Source organism: Oncorhynchus clarkii, chromosome 10 (genome assembly GCF_045791955.1).
Source record: "Oncorhynchus clarkii lewisi isolate Uvic-CL-2024 chromosome 10, UVic_Ocla_1.0, whole genome shotgun sequence".
Taxonomy (NCBI): Eukaryota; Metazoa; Chordata; class Actinopteri; order Salmoniformes; family Salmonidae; genus Oncorhynchus; species Oncorhynchus clarkii.
Genome location: NC_092156.1, coordinates 43,766,035 through 43,789,412, shown reverse-complemented (window position 1 = coordinate 43,789,412; position 23,378 = coordinate 43,766,035). Strand labels below are relative to the sequence as shown.

The following is a 23,378-nucleotide window of genomic DNA, read 5'->3' as shown; positions in this document are numbered from 1 at the left end:
ATCCAAGCTTTATATCTGATCCTCCTTTTAGGACAAGGCCAATTGGACTGTTAGATTATCATAGATTATCATAAAACGTTACACCAGTAAGCCACTATTCAGTGTGGGCAATTCTATTACTGGCCTGTGCCTCAACATCACCCTGTCTGTCTCCATTTTCATAGAGTATCTCTATCAGTGTCTCTATAGTCTCTGCCCCGGGAGGACATTGTTGTTCCCTTACCTAGTTGTAGTCCCAAACCAAATGTTCTTTAGAGTCAAACACCAGGTGCCCTCAGTCTCTACCACTGTTGGGTGGTCATTGCAGCTTGTGAAATATCTCGGTCACTTCCTCCTGTCTATCTCCCTCTCCGTCTTAGTGGCTGCGGTCATATCCTGTGTAAAATGTCAAGAGATAGAGGACTGTTCCTCTTTCACATACCATCAGGGCTGTAGGTGGTTGTTTTAAAGGGGGAGTTATCAGATACTGTTGCTGAGCAACTATTGTTTTGACAAACATGCAAGAATCATTTTCCATATGTGTAAACACATATTGGTATTGGGATAGTTATAAGAACAACTTGATTAGTTGCCATCTAAAAAATATATATTCTACAATAAAAATTGGAGAGAAGAAAAATGGATAGTTAAAGATGCAATCCAGGATCTTAAGCGCTTATACATTTAAAATATTGTACGAATTGGAAATTGTAACATATTTTATGCAGGACGTAACATATCATACGAAATGGATGACGTAGCACACAATGTTCAGGGACACGTTTTTGACTCGAGCACTACTTACAAAACTACTGGAAAAAATTATACCAAAGCTCTAGTGCATCACTAACAGTCTGTTAATGGGTCGGTGGAGTTTAGACACTCCTGAGAAAGACCCTCTAGTGGTCAATTACAGGTTAATCATGAGATGCAAGGTTTGTTTTCAGGGCATTAGGGAAATACTTTCCCGTACATTTAGAAAGAACGGTAACTTTTTTTTAAACCAAGCAGTACGAAAAGCCATACTGATTAGCAAAAGTGGAACATGCTCGAAGGTTTTTCCCAGTTTGGAAAAATAGAAGCAGAAGAAAATAGAAGCAGAAGGATGCATAACCACAGACACGGATCAATATAGAAATAAACGTCCTCTCACTGTCGACTGCGTTTATTTTCAAACTTAACATGTGTAAATATTTGTATGAACATAAGATTCAACAACTGAGACAAACTGAACAGGTTCCACAGACATGTGACTAACAGAAATGGAATAATGTGTCCCTGAACAAAGGGGGGGGGGTCAAAATCAAAAGTAACAGTCAGTATCTGGTGTGGCCACCAGCTGCATTAACTACTGTAGTGTAGTGTAGTGTATCTTCTCCTCATGGACTGCGCCAGATTTGCCCGTTCTTGCGATGAGATGTTATCCCACTCTTCCACCAAGGCACCTGCAAATTCCTGGATATTTCTGGGGGGGAATGGCCCTGGCCCTCACCCTCCGATCCAACAGGTCCCAGATGTGCTCAATGGGATTGAGATCCGGGCTCTTCGCTGGTCATGGCAGAACACTGACATTCCTGTCTTGCAGGAAATCACGCACAGAACGAGCAGTATAGCTGGTGGCATTGTCATGCTGGAGGGTCATATCAGGATGAGCCTGCAGGAAAGGTAACACATGAGGGAGGAGGTCTTCCCTGTAACGCACAGCGTTGAGATTGCCTGCAATGACAACAAGCTTAGTCCGATGATGCTGTGACACACCGCCCCAGACCATGATGGACCCTCCACTTCCAAATCGATCGTGCTTCAGAGTACAGGCCTCAGTGTAACAAACATTCCATCGATGATAAACACAAATCTGATCATCACCCCCTGGTGAGACAAAACTGCGACTCGTCAGTAGAGCACTTTTTGCCAGTTCTGTCTGGTCCAGCAACGGTGGGTTTGTACTCATAGGCAACGTTGTTGCCGGTGATGTAATTCGGGTCCTAACCAGACAACAGGCATACAAGCCCCCAGTCCAGCCTTTCTCAGCCTATTGCGGACAGTCTGAGCACTGATGGAGGGATTGTGCGTTCCTGGTGTAACTTGGGCAGTTGTTGCCATCCTGTAACTGTCCCGCAAGTGTGATGTTCAGATGTACCGATCCTGTGCAGATGTTGTTGCACGTGTTCTGCCACTGCAAGGATGATCAGCTGTCCCTCCTGTCTCCCTGTAGCTCTGTCTTAGGCGTCCCACAGTACAGACATTGCAATTTATTGCCCTGGCCACATCTACAGTCCTCCTTGCAGCATGCCTAAGGCACATTCAAGCAGGGACCCTGGGCATCTTTCTTTTGGTGTTTTTCAGAGTCAGTAGAAAGGCCTCTTTATAGCATCCTAAGTTTTCATAACTGTGACCTTAATTGACTACCGTCTGTCTGTAAGCTGTTAGTGTCTTAACAACCGTTCCACAGGTGCATGTTCATTCATTGTTTATGGTAAATGGAACAAGCATGACAAATAGTGTTTAAACTCTTTACAATGAAGATCTGTGAAGTTATTTGGAATTTGACAAATTCTTTCATTCGTTTCTTTTTTTGCTGAGTTTACATTGAGATACATTTTGCATAACAGGATTCATTTCACTTGTACACCATGTGACTAACTTTGTGTGTGACTAACATCATGTGTGAGAGTGCCACTTCTGAGAATGGGCGAGTTGTGTAATCATAGGACTAAAATATGATAAAATCTCCCATATTTCTACTCTAGTTCAATTTAGTGGCATCCAGTGTCATGAACTCCAGCAGACCAATGGCTTTGGTGAGACGCTGAAATGAAAAAAATAAATAAAAGCTTGAAGGGAACAGTACATATATTTTAAACACAATCCTCCCCCCATTACTCTTTGAAACAAGACAAAACATTCATGGGTATGACATCGCAGACCTTCAGGAAACGGTGTCCTGCGGTTGTTGGCTGGCAGCCATTTTGTGCGCCATGTGAAGTATAAGAGCTTTTATACAAAACACCAACTACAGAGGCTACTTTTCCCAGCTCTGTATTGTCAGTCAAAGGGGTTTAATGAAGGGAGAAGAGATTCAACGTTCAATCACCTTTAATCCAGTTTGAACACCTGATCCCAAGATCAGTACTTACAAGACCGAACAACATTTAATTCTAAAGATCTGGAAAGCACAGTAATGTGAGATTGTAAGCCCGTCTCTGTACACCGGTAGCAAAACTACATTGACCTCAAGTTATGAAAGATATCCTGGGGGGGGGGGGGGCGGGGGGCATCGTAGTCAGGTGCCCTACATAGATATTGACTGGCTATCTGATCCAAGCAGGAACCAGCAGTTTTAAATACGCAAAGGAAGTGAAAAACAAAGCAGTCATATTGCACCTTGACATTGTTCGAACACCCAACAGAGACCACAAAATAGAGCACAACTTATTTTGTTATTAGCTGAAGTACTTTTGTTATTAGCTGCAGTATCATCGTACCAAACAAAGCTCTAGCCTTGTCTTCAGCTACTTCAACAGGGCTTTGATACCTTTTCCTAATTCAATTATTTGTTTCGGAAAGTTCTCTGATGAGGAATAGATTAAGTACAATTTCATTAAGGCCATAAGATGGACAAAGTAAAAATGAAACCCTTTGTTGGTTGAAGTTTCGGTAAGATGGCGTACAGTATAATTTTGAGGGTGGGAGGGAGGTGTTGTTATAACTGGAGGGAACGGAATCTTGATCCACTGTGGTCTTGCTGTTCTTCATGGGTCTGGGCCTGTTCTCTCCTTACTCATCACCGGATGGCTATAAGTCCCACATCTATCAGTTTCTGGATCTTCTGAGCAATGCCTGGATTCTTAAGGTGACTGAGAGGGAGAAATAAGGGAGGGAAAACCAATTTAAAAAAAGCCAATTAGTGTGTGATTATGGTGCATGTGCTGTATACTGTGTAGTGAGTGTGTACATGTGCGTGTGATGATGCATAGAGCTGGCCCGCTTACTCGCTGAGTGCCTGTGGATCCTTCTGCATCTGCTCCAGGATCATGCGCATGGCTGGGTCACTCATGATCTGCTGCACTTCCGGGTCAGCCATGGCCCTCCTCTTCACATCCTCTGGACTGTCGTCGTTCCTCACGTGCTGGCTCATCAGGCAGCGCTGAATGCCCTCTGTGGCCTCCTGCACCCGGAATGGAGCCAGATAGTTCAACGGTTAGCCTCAGCTTGGTCAGTGACACCAACAACAAACAAAAAAAGGTAGAAGAACTAAAAGCCATGGAGTCATATTTAATAGATATTTCTAGGGCTCTACTTTCGGCGTTAAGTCGGCGCAATTGTCAAACGCACGTTAGTTCGCAATTTTCAACCAGTTAAAGCCAGTGCCCCTAATTTCAAACCCTAGTGCCAGGATTTGTTTTTACTTGTTTTATAATGAGCTTGCTTGCACTGAGGTGGGAGGGGTGGAAATATCTAAGGTGTGTCCTTAAAAATCATGCGCCAAAGTACCAATTTCAGCATGCACTGGTGGGGGTATTTAAGACCAACTGAAAGCTGGTCTTTGAGGTAACGCATGGATTTTGACAACAGAAGCGCAGCCTAACCAGCCGCGGCGCACATGGAATAGACAGGGATGTAAACTGCCGAGGGCCCAAAAAAGTGACACTTTTTTTTTTGCACTGAAACATGCAAAAAGATCCCTGCTATGGGGAAATGCAGGTTAACTAATTAAACAAAGAATATGATCTACATGATCAGTCTGTGTGTAAAATAAAAAGTGGTTAATGTGAACCTAACTCACAGCTAAAAAATTAAAAGAAAGCAACCCGATGTTATTTGTTTCCTAGACTTTACTGCAAATGACACTCAAGTCTTGAGAAAAATAACTATACATTATTTCAGTTAGCCATGACAGCCTTTATAATAGAACGCTTGTGACCACACACATCTAAATATTGCACTTGGGGGAAAAACATTTTAAAGTAGAAATAGAATGAAACAAACAGGCATTCTATTTTTGCTCTATTATAGTGGCCACTATAGTAGACATCGATCAAGTGCACAAGGCTACATGTGCGCAAAAATAAAGGTCACTGAGATGTAAAACATTATAATCCCCCCCCTCACTCACACGTGTTACTGTCAAGTGTCTTTGGGCTACACTGTACATTATACACTTTCTGCCTGTGGACATCTGTTCTACTGTACAATGTGCCAGCAGAGCATGATACCCTTTGTCAGCATAATTGATCTCTTTCAGGCAGAGAGAACACCTGGCATACCCCTTTTTATCCACTGTATTGAAGAAGAGGGAAGTGTGTGGTGTTCCTTTAAACTCTATAGTGGCATCCAGCTTAACCACATACTGTTGAGGGAAATATTTAAGTGTCTTACATCAGCTGAAAGCTTAAATTCTTGTTAATATAACTGCACTGTCCAATTTACAGAAGATTTTACTGCAAAAAAATGCCATGCTATTGTTTGAGGAGAGCTCCGAACATCAAAACACTTTTCCCACCGCGATAGGTTTGATAAATTCACCTCTGAAGGTGAAATGTGTACTTATAGTCTGAAATCTTGCTCTGATTTATCCTCCAAAGGGTCTCAGAGATAACATGAAGTGTCGATTTGTTAGATAAAATAATTTTGGATATCCTAAAAAAGGTCCATATAGCATGCACGATCGATTTTGTATTTCCACTCGTTCAATTTGAAAAGAAAGGAATCGGTGAAAATCTAAACCTAAACATTGTTTCAACCAGTCAAATCACATTCGTATGTATTCCTCAGAGATCCTAGAATGTAACCAGACTTCACTATATCATTAGGGGTGTAGTATATCCTATAGGACACCAAATTTGGTCAGAGAGCGATGCCTTCATGGCACGCCGATGACGAGGGCGGTCTTCACTTGATCGACTCCAACTTTGTCAAATAAGCTCCAATCGGGGTCAAACAATGCGAGCTAGATAGCCAATGAGCTGTAGCTCGCTCATACTTCAAGTTATCCGTCTGAAACCTTGCACATACACTGCGGTCATCTTGTAGACACCATTGGAATTACAACCAGAGTGATGGTTAGAACAGGGACCTTTGTTGCATTTCAAAGATGGTGGTACCAGATCTATTGTGTTATATTCTCCTACATTAAATTCACATTTCCACAAACTCCAAAGTGTTTCCTTTCAAATGGTACCAATAATATGCATATTCTTGCTTCAGGGCCTGAGCTACATGCAGTTAGATTTGGGTATGTCATTTTAGGCGAAAATTGAAAAAAAGGGGGCTATCCCTTAACAGATAGTGGGTTAGTTCGTTAGCTAGTTTCACACAGATTGCCAGGGTCCAGTAAGCAACTAACGAGTTAGAACTTGAGGAACGGCAAGGAGTCGTATACCAGTTAATACTATAGCGAATTGGTTAGGTTACTAATGTTAGCTCATCTGAGCCATCTGACTTTATTAGCAAGCTAATTCCACACCATAAACTAAATTATTTGATCCGTTAAATTGGCTAATGTTGCTCAACATTACTCTGACTAGCTAACGGATAATTCAATCCAGCTAGCAAGATACTTAACAATGCTAATACTTGTTCCACCATACTTTCTCCCTCACCTCAAACTTTCCAAATGCCTGTTGTTTTTCAGTTACAGCTCATGACGTAACGTACGCTAACCCCATTCCGTACAAATGTGTGCAACCGCGACATTCAAACGAGGCTGCAAAGAAAACGAATGGGACTGTAGCGACTGTGTTGACATCAAAATCTGGGGTGTGAACAAGGTTTCTATTCAAGCGTTGACTGACATGGTAATGGCTCTATAGTATAGGAGAAAAGTTAAACTGACGCTGTTTATTTTAATTACTTGTTACTGTAGCCTATGCTATTAAATAAACTGTCATATCAGTCCACAGTGGACTAGGACGAGAAAATTCCATGCCCCCAGCCGAATTGAAATTGATGACAACACAAAGCCCGTCAATAACCTACAGAACTTGAGACAAGCACATGCAGTATTAAGCCATGGAACACCTTGATTGGCCAAGCCCTCGTCACACCTACAACTTGTTTATTCATCAGAACCCAGCTCTTTCGCACCACCAACAGCGATTGTGCTCATAATAACTGTCTGTGAAAACTACTAAAATATTTCTGACACACCCCCCCGGACCTATAACGCTACTGCCAGCACTTAGATTTACCGTTGCGTTGTTTGTTAAAATAGAGTAAAGGAGATCCTGCTAGTGTACCAATATAAATCTGTCATACTGTACCTTGGAGGTAGAGTCAAGCTCCAGAGCCTTCTCGTAGGCAACCATCGCTTTAGTGAAATCTTTCATGGCCTCCAAAGCTGCTGCCTTCCGTGTGTATCCCTTTACTGTGGAGAGAGAAGTTAAACGAGGTCTATGCTTTTAAAGGGCCCCCGTTCGATGCAGTTCACTACAACTGTACGTCAGCATTCAAGTACTCAAGACACAGCCTATTGCTTTCAGTCTCCTGATGCCCAAAATCAGGTAGGAGCAAAAGGGACCTGTATGTGCAAAGTAAAAGAATGGTGGACCGACAAGAGTTTGAGTAAAATACTCCTTTTAAAAAATCAAGGTTTGAAATCAACTCAAAGCGAGAATAAATCAATATAACTATATGAAGGCATCCAAAGTTGAACGCATCACAAATTAACAGTTAGATATAGTAGACCTTGACAGTCTTTCAATGCATTGATCCGGAAACAAAGTAGCCCACTCAAAAAATATATACTTTTTTGGACCGGCAAATATGTAGGCTACAGATGAGTTGGCATTTCAGCAGCAAATTCATTAGAAGATCATTTCAACCCGATCAGAAGCATTGTGGTCACAATCTTGCTTCCAAAATGGTATCACTGACAGTTCTTGATGAATTTGGGTGCTAAGGATTTTGCTTCCCTCCATCCATTTAGATAACCCGTTCGCAACACACATTTTTATTCGCGCCATACATGCATTGGCTATAGAAGTGTTTCCCCCCCTTTATAGATTATAACATTGTGGCCTACCTTCCTGTAATGTCAATAACCCAAATCAATAATTGCATTTGTCCTTTGTGAGTTTATCAACACCAAACGGCTATCCAATGGTAGTCCAAAACACACTGCAGCCATCGATTACCCCAGCTGTCCATCATGTAGCCTAAGGCTTACCTACAATATACAGTGCCTTGCGAAAGTATTCGGCCCCCTTGAACTTTGCAACCTTTTGCCACATTTCAGGCTTCAAACATAAAGATATAAAACTGTATTTTTTTGTGAAGAATCAACAACAAGTGGGACACAATCATGAAGTGGAACGACATTTATTGGATATTTCAAACTTTAACAAATCAAAAACTGAAAAATTGGGCGTGCAAAATTATTCAGCCCCCTTAAGTTAATACTTTGTAGCGCCACCTTTTGCTGCGATTACAGCTGTAAGTCGCTTGGGGTATGTCTCTATCAGTTTTGCACATCGAGAGACTGAATTTTTTTCCCATTCCTCCTTGCAAAACAGCTCAGTGAGGTTGGATGGAGAGCATTTGTGAACAGCAGTTTTCAGTTCTTTCCACAGATTCTCGATTGGATTCAGGTCTGGACTTGACTTGGCCATTCTAACACCTGGATATGTTTATTTTTGAACCATTCCATTGTAGATTTTGCTTTATGTTTTGGATCATTGTCTTGTTGGAAGACAAATCTCCGTCCCAGTCTCAGGTCTTTTGCAGACTCCATCAGGTTCTCTTCCAGAATGGTCCTGTATTTGGCTCCATCCATCTTCCCATCAATTTTAACCATCTTCCCTGTCCCTGCTGAAGAAAAGCAGGCCCAAACCATGATGCTGCCACCACCATGTTTGACAGTGGGGATGGTGTGTTCAGGGTGATGAGCTGTGTTGCTTTTACGCCTAACATAATGTTTTGCATTGTTGCCAAAAAGTTCAATTTTCGTTTCATCTGACCAGAGCACCTTCTTCCACATGTTTGGTGTGTCTCCCAGGTGGCTTGTGGCAAACTTTAAACAACACTTTTTATGGATATCTTTAAGAAATGGCTTTCTCCTTGCCACTCTTCCATAAAGGCCAGATTTGTGCAATATACAACTGATTGTTGTCCTATGGACAGAGTCTCCCACCTCAGCTGTAGATCTCTGCAGTTCATCCAGAGTGATCATGGGCCTCTTGGCTGCATCTCTGATCAGTCTTCTCCTTGTATGAGCTGAAAGTTTAGAGGGACGGCCAGGTCTTGGTAGATTTGCAGTGGTCTGATACTCCTTCCATTTCAATATTAGCGCTTGCACAGTGCTCCTTGGGATGTTTAAAGCTTGGGAAATCTTTTTGTATCCAAATCCGGCTTTAAACTTCTTCACAACAGTATCTCGGACCTGCCTGGTGTGTTCCTTGTTCTTCATGATGCTCTCTGCGCTTTTAACGGACCTCTGAGACTATCACAGTGCAGGTGCATTTATACGGAGACTTGATTACACACAGGTGGATTGTATTTATCATCATTAGTCATTTAGGTCAACATTGGATCATTCAGAGATCCTCACTGAACTTCTGGAGAGAGTTTGCTGCACTGAAAGTAAAGGGGCTGAATGATTTTGCACGCCCAATTTTTCAGTTTTTGATTTGTTAAAAAAAGTTTGAAATATCCAATAAATGTCGTTCCACTTCAGGATTGTGTCCCACTTGTTGTTGATTCTTCACAAAAAAATACAGTTGTATATCTTTATGTTTGAAGCCTGAAATGTGGCAAAAGGTCGCAAAGTTCAAGGGGGCCGAATACTTTCGCAAGGCACTGTATAGGCTACCGGACTTGCAGAGAGTAGGGTATTTGATGCAAACATAGAAGTAGCCTATAACTTTTCCAATGTAGCCTACAAAATTACATTATCACATTGACAACTCCCAGTCACCTCGCTCGTTCGCTGGCTAGTACCCTACATCAACCTAACCTGATGGAATCATGCCCAATGAGGATGCAAGGTGGCCAAGTATGGGACCTTCCGGGTGGCGCAGTGGTTAAGGGCGCTGTACTGCAGCGGCAGCTGTGCCACCAGAGACCCTGGGTTCGCGACCAGGCTCTGTCGCAACCGGCTGCGACCGGGAGGTCCGTGGGACGACGCACAATTGGCCTAGCGTCGTCTGGGTTGTCTCATCGCGCACCAGAGACTCCTGTGGCGGGCCGGGCAAGGTTGCCAGGTGCACTGTGTTTCCTCTGACACATTGGTGCGGCTGGCTTCCGGGTTGGTGACGCGCTGTGTGGCTTGGTTGGGTTGTGTATGACATTCAACCGTACGGGAGTTGTAGCGATGAACCAAGATAGTAGCTACTAAAACAATTGGATACCATGAAATCGGGGAGAAAAAAGGCTAATTATTATTTTTTTAAATACATTTTTAAAAAGTTGGCCGAGTCCAATGAGGTTGTGGTGTGGGCCCAAAACATCTCATTGTGCACACACCGGCAGGGCTAGACAGCCACGACGTGTTACACAAAATTCACAATTTTCAGAGACACTTTTTGGGTCTTGAGTGCTACTTTCAAAACTACTGGCTTAAAGTCGCCAAAACCTTAATAAACGCATCTTTAAACACAAATATAAAGCAGTTTCAAAGCTCAATACATACTGAAGGCAGGGTCAAGTTTGATACAGTCCTCACAATCCTAAAAGATAGGAGAAAGGAAATATCAGTCAGTCCTTTTTGATTGATGAAGTACTACAGTGGAAATAACATAATACGATAATCAAGCTGGTGTTTATAAATGAGTAATGGCGAGGATGAAGCTCATACATGCATGGCACGACTGTAGTGAAGTGTGCTGTACCTTCAGGGCAAGCTGGAACTCCAGCAGCTTCGTGTAGCAGGCAGCTCTGTTGCTGAAGAGCTTGGCGTCATTGGGGTTCCTCTTGATGGCCTCTGAGTAATGTCTCATGGCTGAAGGATAGTCTCCTGTAGAACAGAGAGGATAAACGCATCATGTCAGATATCCTCACACTACCAGTGAATCTTTGGATCACACGCACAACTCAGGGCTGCCAACATTTGAAGAAAGTTTGGAGTGAGATTTGCTATGTGAATTTCATTACCCCCTGGCATAACCCCTAGACCAGAATATTTTACTGTGTTAAAGCTAATTTCCTGCAATTCTATATATTTTGACATGGCTTAGGCCCATGACCAGGGTGTAATATATATATCACTGCTCAAAAAAATAAAGGGAACACTTAAACAACACAATGTAACTCCAAGTCAATCAGACTTCTGTGAAATCAAACTGTCCACTTAGGAAGCAACACTGATTGACAATACATTTCACATGCTGTTGTGCAAATGGAATAGACAACAGGTGGAAATTATAGGCAATTAACCACAGACCACTTCTCAGTTCCTATGCTTCCTGGCTGATGTTTTGGTCCCTTTTGAATGCTGGCGGTGCTTTTACTCTAGTGGTAGCATGAGACGGAGTCTACAACCCACACAAGTGGCTCAGGTAGTGCAGCTCATCCAGGATGGCACATCAATGCGAGCTGTGGCAAGAAGGTTTGCTGTGTCTGTCAGCGTAGTGTCCAGAGCATTGAGGCGCTACCAGGAGACAGGCCAGTACATCAGGAGACGTGGAGGAGGCCGTAGGAGGGCAACAACCCAGCAGCAGGACCGCTACCTCCGCCTTTGTGCAAGGAGGAGCACTGCCAGAGCCCTGCAAAATGACCTCCAGCAGGCCACAAATGTATGTGTGTCTGCTCAAACGGTCAGAAACAGACTCCATGAGGGTGGTATGAGGGCCCGACATCCACAGGTGGGGTCGTCCCGTGAAGGACGTTTGGCATTTGCCAGAGAACACCAAGATTGGCAAATTCGCCACTGGCGCCCTGTGCTCTTCACAGATGAAAGCAGGTTCACAATGAGCACGTGACAGACGTGACAGAGTCGGAGACGCCGTGGAGAACGTTCTGCTGCCTGCAACATCCTCCAGCATGACCGGTTTGGAGGTGGGTCAGTCATGGTGTGGGGTGGTATTTCTTTGGGGGGCCGCACAGCCCTCCATGTGCTCGCCAGAGGTAGACTGACTGCCATTAGGTACCGAGATGAGATCCTCAGACCCCTTGTGAGACCATATGCTGGTGCGGTTGGCCCTGGGTTCCTCCTAATGCAAGACAATGCTAGACCTCGTGTGGCTGGAGTGTGTCAGCAGTTCCTGCAAGTTCCTGCAAGAGGAAGGCATTGATGCTATGGACTGGCCCGCCCGTTCCCCAGACCTGAATCCAATTGAGCACATCTGGGACATTTTTATTTTTTATTTCATCTTCATTTAACCAGGTAGGCTAGTTGAGAACAAGTTCTCATTTGCAACTGCGACCTGGCCAAGATAAAGCATAGCAGTGTGAACAGACAACACAGAGTTACACATGGAGTAAACAATTAACAAGTCAATAACACAGTAGAAAAAAAGGGGGGAGTCTATATACATTGTGTGCAAAAGGCATGAGGAGGTAGGCGAATAATTACAATTTTGCAGATTAACACTGGAGTGATAAATGATCAGATGGTCATGTACAGGTAGAGATATTGGTGTGCAAAAGAGCAGAAAAGTAAATAAATAAAAACAGTATGGGGATGAGGTAGGTGAAAATGGGTGGGCTATTTACCAATAGACTATGTACAGCTGCAGCGATCGGTTAGCTGCTCAGATAGCTGATGTTTGAAGTTGGTGAGGGAGATAAGTCTCCAACTTCAGCGATTTTTGCAATTCGTTCCAGTCACAGGCAGCAGAATACTGGAACGAAAGGCGGCCAAATGGCTTTAGGGATGATCAGTGAGATACACCTGCTGGAGCGCGTGCTACGGATGGGTGTTGCCATCGTGACCAGTGAACTGAGATAAGGCGGAGCTTTACCTAGCATGGACTTGTAGATGACCTGGAGCCAGTGGGTCTGGCGACGAATATGTAGCGAGGGCCAGCCGACTAGAGCATACAAGTCGCAGTGGTGGGTGGTATAAGGTGCTTTAGTGACAAAACGGATGGCACTGTGATAGACTGCATCCAGTTTGCTGAGTAGAGTGTTGGAAGCCATTTTGTAAATGACATCGCCGAAGTCGAGGATCGGTAGGATAGTCAGTTTTACTAGGGTAAGCTTGGCGGCGTGAGTGAAGGAGGCTTTGTTGCGGAATAGAAAGCCGACTCTTGATTTGATTTTCGATTGGAGATGTTTGATATGAGTCTGGAAGGAGAGTTTGCAGTCTAGCCAGACACCTAGGTACTTATAGATGTCCACATATTCAAGGTCGGAACCATCCAGGGTGGTGATGCTAGTCGGGCATGCGGGTGCAGGCAGCGATCGGTTGAAAAGCATGCATTTGGTTTTACTAGCGTTTAAGAGCAGTTGGAGGCTACGGAAGGAGTGTTGTATGGCATTGAAGCTCGTTTGGAGGTTAGATAGCACAGTGTCCAATGACGGGCCGAAAGTATATAGAATGGTGTTGTCTGCGTAGAGGTGGATCAGGGAATCGCCCGCAGCAAGAGCAACATCATTGATATATACAGAGAAAAGAGAGTCGGCCCGAGAATTGAACCCTGTGGCACCCCCATAGAGACTGCCAGAGGACCGGACAGCATGCCCTCCGATTTGACACACTGAACTCTGTCTGCAAAGTAATTGGTGAACCAGGCAAGGCAGTCATCCGAAAAACCGAGGCTACTGAGTCTGCCGATAAGAATATGGTGATTGACAAAGTCGAAAGCCTTGGCAAGGTCGATGAAGACAGCTGCACAGTACATCATGTCTCGCTCCATCCACCAACGCCACGTTGCACCACAGACTGTCCAGGAGTTGGGGGATGCTTTAGTCCAGGTCTGGGAGGAGATCCCTCAGGAGTCATCAGGAGCATGCCCAGGCGTTGTAGGGAGGTCATACAGGCACGTGGAGGCCACACACACTACTGAGACTAATTTTGACTTGTTTTAAGGACATTACATCAAAGTTGGATCAGCCTGTAGTGTGGTTTTCCACTTAAATTTTGAGTGTGACTCCAAATCCAGACCTCCATGGGTTGATAAATTTGATTTCCATTGATAATTTTTGTGTGATTTCGTTGTCAGCACATTCAATTATGTAAAGAAAAAAGTATTTCATAAGAATATTTCATTCATTCAGATCTAGGATGTGTTATTTTAGTGTTCCTTTTATTTTTTTGAGCAGTGTATATACATATATATAAAAACTTAACCACAGATCTTCATTGTAAAGGGTTTAAACACAGTTTCCCATGCTTGTTCAATGAACCATAAACAATTAATGAACATGCACCTGTGGAATGGTCATTAAGACACTAACAGCTTACAGACGGTAGGCAATTAAGGTCACAGTTATGAAAACAAAGGACGCTAAAGAGGCCTTTCTACTGACTCTGGAAAAACACCAAAAGAAAGATGCCCAGGGTCCCTGCGTGAATGTGCCTTGGGCATGCTGCAAGGAGGCATGGGGACTGCAGATGTGGCCAGGGCAATAAATTGCAATGTCCGTACTGTGAGACGCCTAAGACAGAGCTACAGGAAGACAGGACGGACAGCTGACCGTCATTGCAGTGGCAGACCACGTGTAACAACACCTGCACAGGATCGGTACATCCGAACAGCACATCTGCGGGACAGTTACAGGATGGCAACAACAACTGTCCGAGTTACACCAGGAACGCACAATCCCTCCATCAGTGCTGAGACTGTCCGCAATAGGCTGAGAGAGGCTGGACTGAGGGCTTGTAGGCCTGTTGTAAAGCAGGTCCTCACCAGACATCACCGGCAACAATGTCACCTATGGGCACAAACCTGTCGCTGGACCAGACAGGACTGGCACAAAGTGCTCTTCACTGATGAGTCGCGGTTTTGTCTCATCAGGGGTGATGGTCGGATTCGCGTTTATCGTTACACCGAGGCCTGTACTCTGGAGCGGGATCGATTTGGAGGTGGAGGGTTCATCATGGTCTGAGGCGGTGCGTCAAAGCATCATCGGACTGAGCTTGTTGTCATTGCAGGAAATCTCAACGCTGTGTGTTACAGGGAAGACATCCCCCTCCCTCATGTGTTACCTTTCCTGCAGGCTCATCCTGACATGACCCCCCAGCATGACAATGCCACCAGCCATATTGCTCGTTCTGTGCGTGATTTCCTGCAAGACAGGAATGTCAGTGTTCTGCCATGTCCAGTGAAGAGCCCGGATCTCGATCTCAATCCCATTGAGCACGTCTGGGACCTGTTGGATTGGAGGGTGAGGGCTAGGGCCATTCCCACCAGACATATCCATGAATTTGCAGGTGCCTTGGTGGAAGAGTAGGGTAATATCTCAGAGCAAGAACTGGCAAATCTGGTGCAGTCCATGAGGAGATACACTACAGTAGTTAATGCAGCTGGTGGCCACACCAGATACTGACTGTTACTTTTGATTTTGACCCCTCCTTTGTTCAGGGACACATTATTCCATTTCTGTTAGTCACATGTCTGTGGCACATGTTAAGTTTATGTCTCAGTTGTTGAATCTTATGTTCATACAAATATTTACACGTCAAGTTTGCTGAAAAGAAATGCAGTTGACAGTGAGAGGACGCTTCCTTTTATGCTGAGTTTATATTTTTAACCACAGGTCAGGTGTATTCAGGATACTTTGAACATTAAATGAACAAAAACGTTTGACAACCTTGCTACTTTTAGATTTTTGGTGGATAAATAAAATATCTATTTTTTTTAGGTGGTTTGACACTTTATTCGGATAGTAATGAGATGGGAGAGACCGGCAAATGCTAGAAAAAGTGGGAAGGTTGGAAGCAGGAATTGATCCCCGTTCTCAGGTGGAAAGTTGTATGTGACACGTCCCGGCAGTGTTACCACTGTTACAGGCTTTGGTTGGACATTTGCACTTGGAGCTCAACAATTGGTGTTACATCATTAATCAGTATGTGTTACACCTGTGCTGGTTTGTCATCTTGTTAGTGGGAAGGTGTTTCACCTGGGCTGGCCCAGGGGATATTTAAGAGTGGCTGGCCAGTGCTCCAGTCTTGAGAGCTGTAAAGGATTAACACCTATAGTTGGCGCTCCCCATTTGATTTCTAGAAAAACAAATCCTTCATCTGATGTCTCCTGTTGCTTCCATTTCTCCTGTCTAAGTTTGGTGTGGATTTTTATTTTGTTTGCCTCTTCTTGGGCAGATTTAGTGGGTGTCTTTTCACTCCCAGTTGTTGCTAGTCAACTTTCTTTACACTCAAAACCCGTGTTTTGAGAGACATTTGGTTTTCTTACTGGAGAATGTAATACCACTACACCTACACATCTAGATTTAATTTTGGTTGAGAGCTTCAAGTTCCTTGGTGTCCACATCACCAACAAACTAGAATGGCCCAAACACACCAAGACAGTTGTGAAGAGGGCGCAGCAAAGCCTATCTCCCCCCCCCCCCCCCCCTCAGGAAACTAAAAAGACTTGGCATGGGTCCTGAGATCCTCAAAGTTCTATAGCTGCAACAGCGAGAGCATCACTGCTTGTTATGGCAATTGCTCGGCCTCTGACCGCAAGCCACTACAGAGGGTGGTGTGTACGGCCCAGTACATCACTGGGGCTAAGCTGCCTGCCATCCAGGACCTCTACACCAGGTGGTGTCAGAGGAAGAATTGTCAAAGACCCCAGCCACCCCAGTCATAGACTGTTCTCTCTACCGCATGGCAAGCGGTACTGGAGTGCCAAGTCTAGGACAAAGGCTTCTCAACAGTTTTTACCCCCAAGCCATAAGACTCCTGAACAGGTAATCAAAGGCTACCCAGACTATTTGCCTTGTGTGCCCCCCCCCCCTTTACGCTGCTGCTACTCTTTATCATATGCATAGTCGCTAACTATATATGAATGTACATACTACCTCAATTGGCCTGACCAACCAGTGCTCCCCGTACATTGGCTAACCGAGCTATCTGCATTGTCCCGCCACCCACCATACTACCTCAATCAGCCCAACTAACCGGTGTCTATGTAGCGTTGCTACTTTTATAGCCTCGCTACTGTAATTTTTTTTACTGTTTATTTCTTTACTTATTCACCTAATACCTTTTTTGCACTATTGGTTAGAGCCTGTAAGTAAGCATTTCACCGTTGTATTTGGCAAACGTGACAATTTAGATTTGATTCCAGAAAATATGAATATGAATATTCAGGTGGTTGAGGCCTTTTAAGTTAAAGATCCTTGTCCTCATCTTATTCCACATAGACAAAATATGATGCGTGTATGAGTTGAGTCCCCTTGCCATCTCTGCCTAGCATGTGCACACCACTAAAATGTCATTCTATTTGATTCCTGGAGCATTTGATATCCAATGCTAATTAGTATGACTTATTCAAAAGGGTCCAATGAATGGCTGCAATAATGCCGCCTCAATTTTCAAAGGCAAGTAGGCATATCCGATTTCAAATGTGATTACACTGGCAAAATTGGGTAGTGGAATAATAAGACAAGTGTGGTGAAGTGTTCTTGCTGACAATAATTACCCTATATTTTAGCTACCCAGACAGCTGATGACACGAGTATTTGTTTGTAAAAATGCCCTTTTGTGGGGATGAAGTCATTCTGACTGCTGGGCCTGGCTCCTCAGTAGGTGGGTATGGCTGCACCCCTGCCCAGTCATATGAAATCCATAGATTAGGGCCTAATGGATTTATTTCAATTGACTGATTTCCTTATGAATTTTAACTGAAATTGTTGCGTTCATGTTTTTGTTCAGTATAGATAAATCTCCGGAAGACAAGATTACTAATCTTCCCCTACACCTAACCAAATTATTTGTCCATTTATTCCTCTATAATCAAACTTGAACTTTTGGGTTCACAATGTTTGACAAAATTATTTTCATAGTTCCAAATCAGGTCACCCTGCCAAACTTCCCTGCTAAAACATACTGTATGTCTGTTTGCTGCCTTTTCATTGTCACAGTCTAAAAGCCATTCTCGAAACGAGGGGACTAATGTAAATGAGAATTAAACGGGCTTTAGTACATGCTGTCAAAAGGCTGCATTCTGCAATAGGGATGGGAATTACAGCAACCTCATTTTGTTGACAACATTGTACATAAAACAGCGCTACCGTGCTCCCCTTTTTGCAGTTTTATAAACTCAGCAGACAACGTTTATTTTCTCCATTAAACTCCACTCTAATCTTGAGGGGCATTTCTTTAAAACGTGCGTCCAATCCCATTGATCCCTTACATAACTAGACCAATCATATTCTTCAATGTCCATCGGTTCACAATGCTGTGGCAAAACAATGAAAGGATCCGCTCGTGATGTTAAATTGCAGGAACAGATGCAACGATTTAGAGCACAGTTGAAAAGTTAAACGCACTATATACAATGGACTAATTAGAAAAATAAAAAAGCAGTACTTTCCAATGCGTGCGATAGAGGTGGCGTGAGAACGGTCAAAACGTGTGTCACGGCCAATGCGTGAGTTCGCAGCTCTGCACAGCTGCTCGTTGATAATCTAAAATGGTACGCAGACAACTAGAGAAACCATACCACTAAGCGCACCAATAGGAATGACATACTTTCAACCACTGTAGCTCAAAACACACCTTTCTGGAAGGACTCGTTGCCCTTGTTCTTCTCTTCCAAAGCCTGCTCTGGGTTGATGTAGGCCAGCTTCTCCTGCTCCTTCAATACCTTCTCCGCCTGCAGACACAACGACGGGATAGTGAGACAGTGAGGGGCTAGTGAGCAACGATTGGTCGGATTGGTCATCTACACCAGAACAATACATCCCGTCAGCCCTCATTCAATGCGGGCAACACGTTCTGTACCTGCTGGCACTTCTTAAGGACATCAGGAGTGCGATGCTCTGTCAGACTCTTGTTGTAAAATTGGACTGCTTCTTTGTATTTCTCCTGCTTGAAGTATGAGTTGCCAATCCTAGCCAAGGCCCTGAGAGAGGAGGATGGGGATAAAGAGACATTAAGCATTGAGTGTATGCACTTAAAATTAGAAAGCTGGATGACTCATGCTGACATTTACATTTCCCTGGTTTGTAGCAGAGCCCACCGTTACCCGGCAATGGTGAATACGACTTAATTGGCTGCTTATTCAGGAGACCTCATCTTCCCTCATCCCATGATTGTTTGTCCCCAGCAGACACCTAGCAGTTTATACCCTAGAGGGTGACTCGCATGTATAATTACTTTCAGTGAATTGAGAAGGAACTCACTTGGCAATCTGTCTGTAGTCCTCCCGGTTCTCTCTGCCCACCTCGATGGCCTTGTCACAGAGCTCCCTACACTTCTCATACTCTGCCTTCTCAAAGAACACAGCTGGGATGGACACAGAAAAAGAGAGGAGACACTTTAGAACCCAATGCAACTAGTTCATTATCAATCTGATTTTAAAGATTACAAAAACAACCAATAATACTGCATTACATTGACTGCATGATGGTGCCATGAGACGATTTCCATGGTAGGAAAAGCTCTCACTTGGAAAGTTATTGAGTAGACTGTTTAGCCTATAATTATTCGTATAAACCAGACAACTATTCTGCAAAATCACTTGCTGAGGATCCACATAAAGCAGCATAACATTTAATAATTTTATCTGCCCGTGATCACATGGAAATACATTTACCCAGGATTAAGGGGTAGAAATGTTCACTCAGTTAATCACAATTCCGATTAAGCCAAATAATTCCACAGCGAATTAGTTATATCATGGATAAAATGACTTAACTATACAGACTTCAGAAATGCATCACTGTGGATAGTTAAAATGGTAAGTACAGTAAGTCATGAAATATTAACAGCTAGAGCGAGTTGTAGCTAGAGCGAGTTGTAGAAGATTCTAGAATTCACTCGCACACTATCGTCTCGGTCTGTGTAGTGATGATTCTATACCTGCTTGGTTTGAAATATACGTCATGTTGGTTGGGTCGTGCATGAGGGCTTCTTCATAATGTTTCAGTGCAGTGGCAAAGTCTTTCTTCTTGTATGCCTCGTTCCCCAGGTCCTTCTCCTTCAGAGCCTGTGAAAGCAGAATGGACATTTAAGCTGTAAAAGACAAAGTGCTGAGAGGGCAATAAATACTGCAAATCCGTCTGTGTGCAGAAAGGAGATGCAGGCATGAATTACTATTTCCCCCACTGAAGGTCTATAGCCCTCAAACTCTGGACCCCGAAGCCAGTTCCACTAGATTTTTTTAATTGTTACACTCTAATCAGGGACTGCTTTAGACCTGGGACACCAGGTGTGTGCAATTAATTATTTGGTAGACCAGAAAAGCAGCAGGCTCTGGAACTTGTAGGGTAGAAGTTGAATACCCCTGGTCCATCTACTTACCTGTCTCTTGTTCTCGGGTAAGTCTTCCTCCTTGGGAGGAGGTGGCTGAGTCTCTTTGGGTTTGGGAGGAGGGGGTGGAGTGGGCTCGTCGTCTTCATCCATGCCTGCCAAGTCTAACCCCAGCAGGACTGACAGGGTGGTCATTACTCTCGGGTCCTGGAGCTTCCTACAGGAAGAGGGACAGAGGCAAAGAGTATTTGATTCAGATCACAGAAAAGTAATAGGAGCTACAAATTAATTTAGTGTTCTGGGGCATATTACTAGTCAGACCGTCAGGCATGATCTTTGTGCTGAATTAATTTTGCATTAGGAAGGAGACTGCATCAAAGTATGCAGTATATTTCTAAATGTACAGATGTAGTGCAACAAGACCAGTGGTATCCATGGAAACACTCACGAGCCAAGCTCAGACGGTTTATCCCTGAGCTGCTCCAGTAGCGCTCTGTACTCTGGGTCTTTCATCAGGGCATGGGTCCGAGAGTCACTCTCCAGCTTCGCAAACATGTTGGGCATGGCAAAGGGGTTCATCATCTTTTTTTCTGGTGAGGCAAGATGAGGTGAAATTCACCACAGGCCAAATAAAGAATGGTGCGCAAACAAGATCCCATATTGTGTTTTCTTTAATCATGTGAGGGAGCGTGACGTTCAAATGTTTCTACCTGCTAGCCGGGCTTCTATGTTCTGCAGTCCCTCCTTGAGCTGCTGATTAGTGGGTTCTTGTCTGAATCCCTCTTGGTAAGTCGCTTTGGCATCCTCAAACCTTCCAAGGAACTCCTGGGCTGCTGCTTTCCTCGAGTACCCCTGTGCAAGCAAAGATCATGGTAATGGAGGCATGTCACTTTTGACAACAGCTAGTGCAAATCTACGACGCCCTCTCTGGACAACTGCTGTGATGTCGTCTCACCTTTCCCCAGTCAGGTTTAATCTTGATGGTCTGGCAGGCGTCCTCCAGAGCGCTCTCGTAGTTACCATTCTTGGCATGGGCAGCCGAGCGATTGCTGAAGAGGACGTGGTTTGAGGGGTCGAGGGCCAATGCTTCGGTGTAGCAGCGTATGGCCTCGTCGACTTTCCCTGCACTCAGTGCCTTGTTGCCCTGATCTTTCAACTGTGACACCTGTGAGTGGAAAAGGGGACTTTGATAAATTCACTTTAGCAAAATTGTAAACATATTGCCCGGTATAGTACTTCTTCACTTGTCAGCTTAGTGAAAAAAAACGTTCTTGTTTTGGCCTATTTGAGATCTGTAAACACCAATCTGATTCCTAAAGCAGACGAGGTCTGTAGGAACTAGCTGTAAGGTTTAACCCGTCCCAAGCCAGTCACCTGTTCCTGACACTTATATGCCATGACGATGAACGCAGAAACCATGAAGCACATTAGCCATCTTTCAGCTAAACCATGTAGGTTAACGCACATTTGAAAGATGATTTCCTGAGGTGAACTGCTATTTGATAACTAGCTAGTAAATGTGATTTCTGACTGTCTTGTAGTCCTGCGCAACGCGAACTGTTAGCTAGCTGGTTAAATTGTCAGCCATGTCCTCTTGCTCGCTAACCAGTACCCTAGCTAGCTTGATATATAGTCGTGTTAACGTTAGTAAACTTGAATTAGCGAGCTACCTAGCTAGCATTAATGTTAGCAATTTTAGAGCATGGTCATCGTGGCCGCACCGGATCGACAGAACAGGCCTACGTTAGCTAGTTAACGTTATATTAGCTAGGTACATACATAGTTAGCTAACTAACGTTACTGATAGCTATCTAATCGGCTGGCTAAACTGTCTGGTTATACTCACTGTAAATGACACTCGCTATGGACAAAAAATATTTGCCGTATAAATTAGATTCGATTGTAGATACAATTGAACTCGGTTGTATAGCCAGCTAATAATATAGAAACATTACCGGTTAGCTAGCTAACAATAGCACTTGAGTCCGCATAGTAAGATATCTAGCTACTGCTTTCTGTCAATCATAAAATAAGTTAAACACCCCTTAATGATCACGAATATCGTTAAACGGTGCGACAATACTGTAAATCTCGCAGAGAAAATAGTTTGACCATAACATTGACAATTGCTAGATACTCACTTTCTCCATGTTGTAACCATGAGGTTCCAGAAACTACTGTGAGACGACAGGATGAGAGCTCCACCCCCTGCAGAATATGAATCTCGGTTGCCAGATTCTATGCAAGATAATTTTTACTTGTTTAAATCCAACAGTCTCAGTTTCTTCTAATTGGTTTGTCTTATTTATATGGTCTGTAGCTATGTATTAGAAAATGTATCAATATTAAAGTGTTTATAAAGATGAGGTTGAGAACCAAACTGTGCTCATACACTAACCTTATGATCACTCTGGTATGCATTGTAACGCTATTGCTTTCCCATATATTTCTGAAATATTGCGTTACGATGTGTGATTGGTTTAGTTGAGTGAATCGAGGAAATCTCAGCAAACCAGAGGCTAGTTCGCGTTGAGTGCGACGAGTAAAACAAGCGTCAAGTTACCTTGTTCTAGAAGGCTCTGTAGGTTTTTATTTTTATTTAACCAGGCAAGTCAGTTAAGAACTCATTTTTATTTACAATGACGGCTTACCCCGGCAAACCCGGATGACGCTGGGCCAATTGTGCATAAGTGTTAACGTATTTAGTAAAATAAACTAAAGTAAACAAATAATAACAATAGAAAAATCACATTAACGACTGTTCACTATATGTTTTCTATTGATATTTTATTTAGGGATCTAGAACCACTTCACTAGTTGTGCCGGATAGGAGGGAGGTGAAATAGGGCACACGTTTGCTTTCTGGTGTTTTTTAATGTTCCCTAAACGGGTTAATATCCTAATAATTTCTAGATAATTCTATCTAGACGTATTGCTAAACACTGGTTGTTCTCATCAATCATCAGTTGAGTGTGATATGTTGTCAGTTGTCCTGATATGGCAAATGGACTAAATAATTTATAGAGCCAAATCTCCTCTTAGAAAGCACTGAGTATATAATAAAGAATGGCATATACATGTGATGCAGGAAAACTTCAATTCG

At 43.6% G+C, this 23,378-nt stretch overlaps 1 protein-coding gene across 2 annotated transcripts; it reads right to left on the bottom strand.

Annotated features, from left to right (window-relative positions):
• Window positions 1–3,057: 3,057 nt before the first annotated feature.
• On the bottom strand, window positions 3,058–22,824 carry LOC139418537 (stress-induced-phosphoprotein 1-like). Of its 2 annotated transcripts, XM_071168080.1 has the most exons (15): window positions 22,674–22,781; window positions 22,417–22,513; window positions 21,231–21,440; window positions 20,986–21,127; window positions 20,724–20,865; window positions 20,327–20,492; window positions 19,886–20,012; window positions 19,207–19,309; window positions 18,806–18,926; window positions 18,581–18,677; window positions 10,806–10,930; window positions 10,607–10,643; window positions 7,242–7,345; window positions 3,972–4,147; window positions 3,058–3,836 (listed from the first exon to the last, which is right to left on the bottom strand). In XM_071168080.1, exons 2-15 carry the CDS (start codon window positions 22,423–22,425, stop codon window positions 3,764–3,766), a joined length of 1,632 nt encoding a protein of 543 aa, XP_071024181.1. In that variant the 5' UTR covers window positions 22,426–22,513; window positions 22,674–22,781; the 3' UTR covers window positions 3,058–3,763. The 2 variants fall into 2 exon arrangements, with proteins under 2 accessions (XP_071024181.1, XP_071024180.1); XM_071168079.1 differs by having other exon boundaries at window positions 22,417–22,824.
• Between the last annotated feature and the right edge of the window lie 554 nt (window positions 22,825–23,378).

What these genes read in the sequence shown, in the direction of transcription:
- LOC139418537 (XM_071168079.1), bottom strand. An exon ending in TCCTTAAGAAGTGCCAGCAG is followed by an intron (nt 18,678 to 18,805) that starts GTACAGAACGTG and finishes TTGTGTCTGCAG; the next exon opens with GCGGAGAAGGTATTGAAGGA. An exon ending in CAACGAGTCCTTCCAGAAAG is followed by an intron (nt 10,931 to 18,580) that starts GTGTGTTTTGAG and finishes TCTGTTCTACAG; the next exon opens with GAGACTATCCTTCAGCCATG.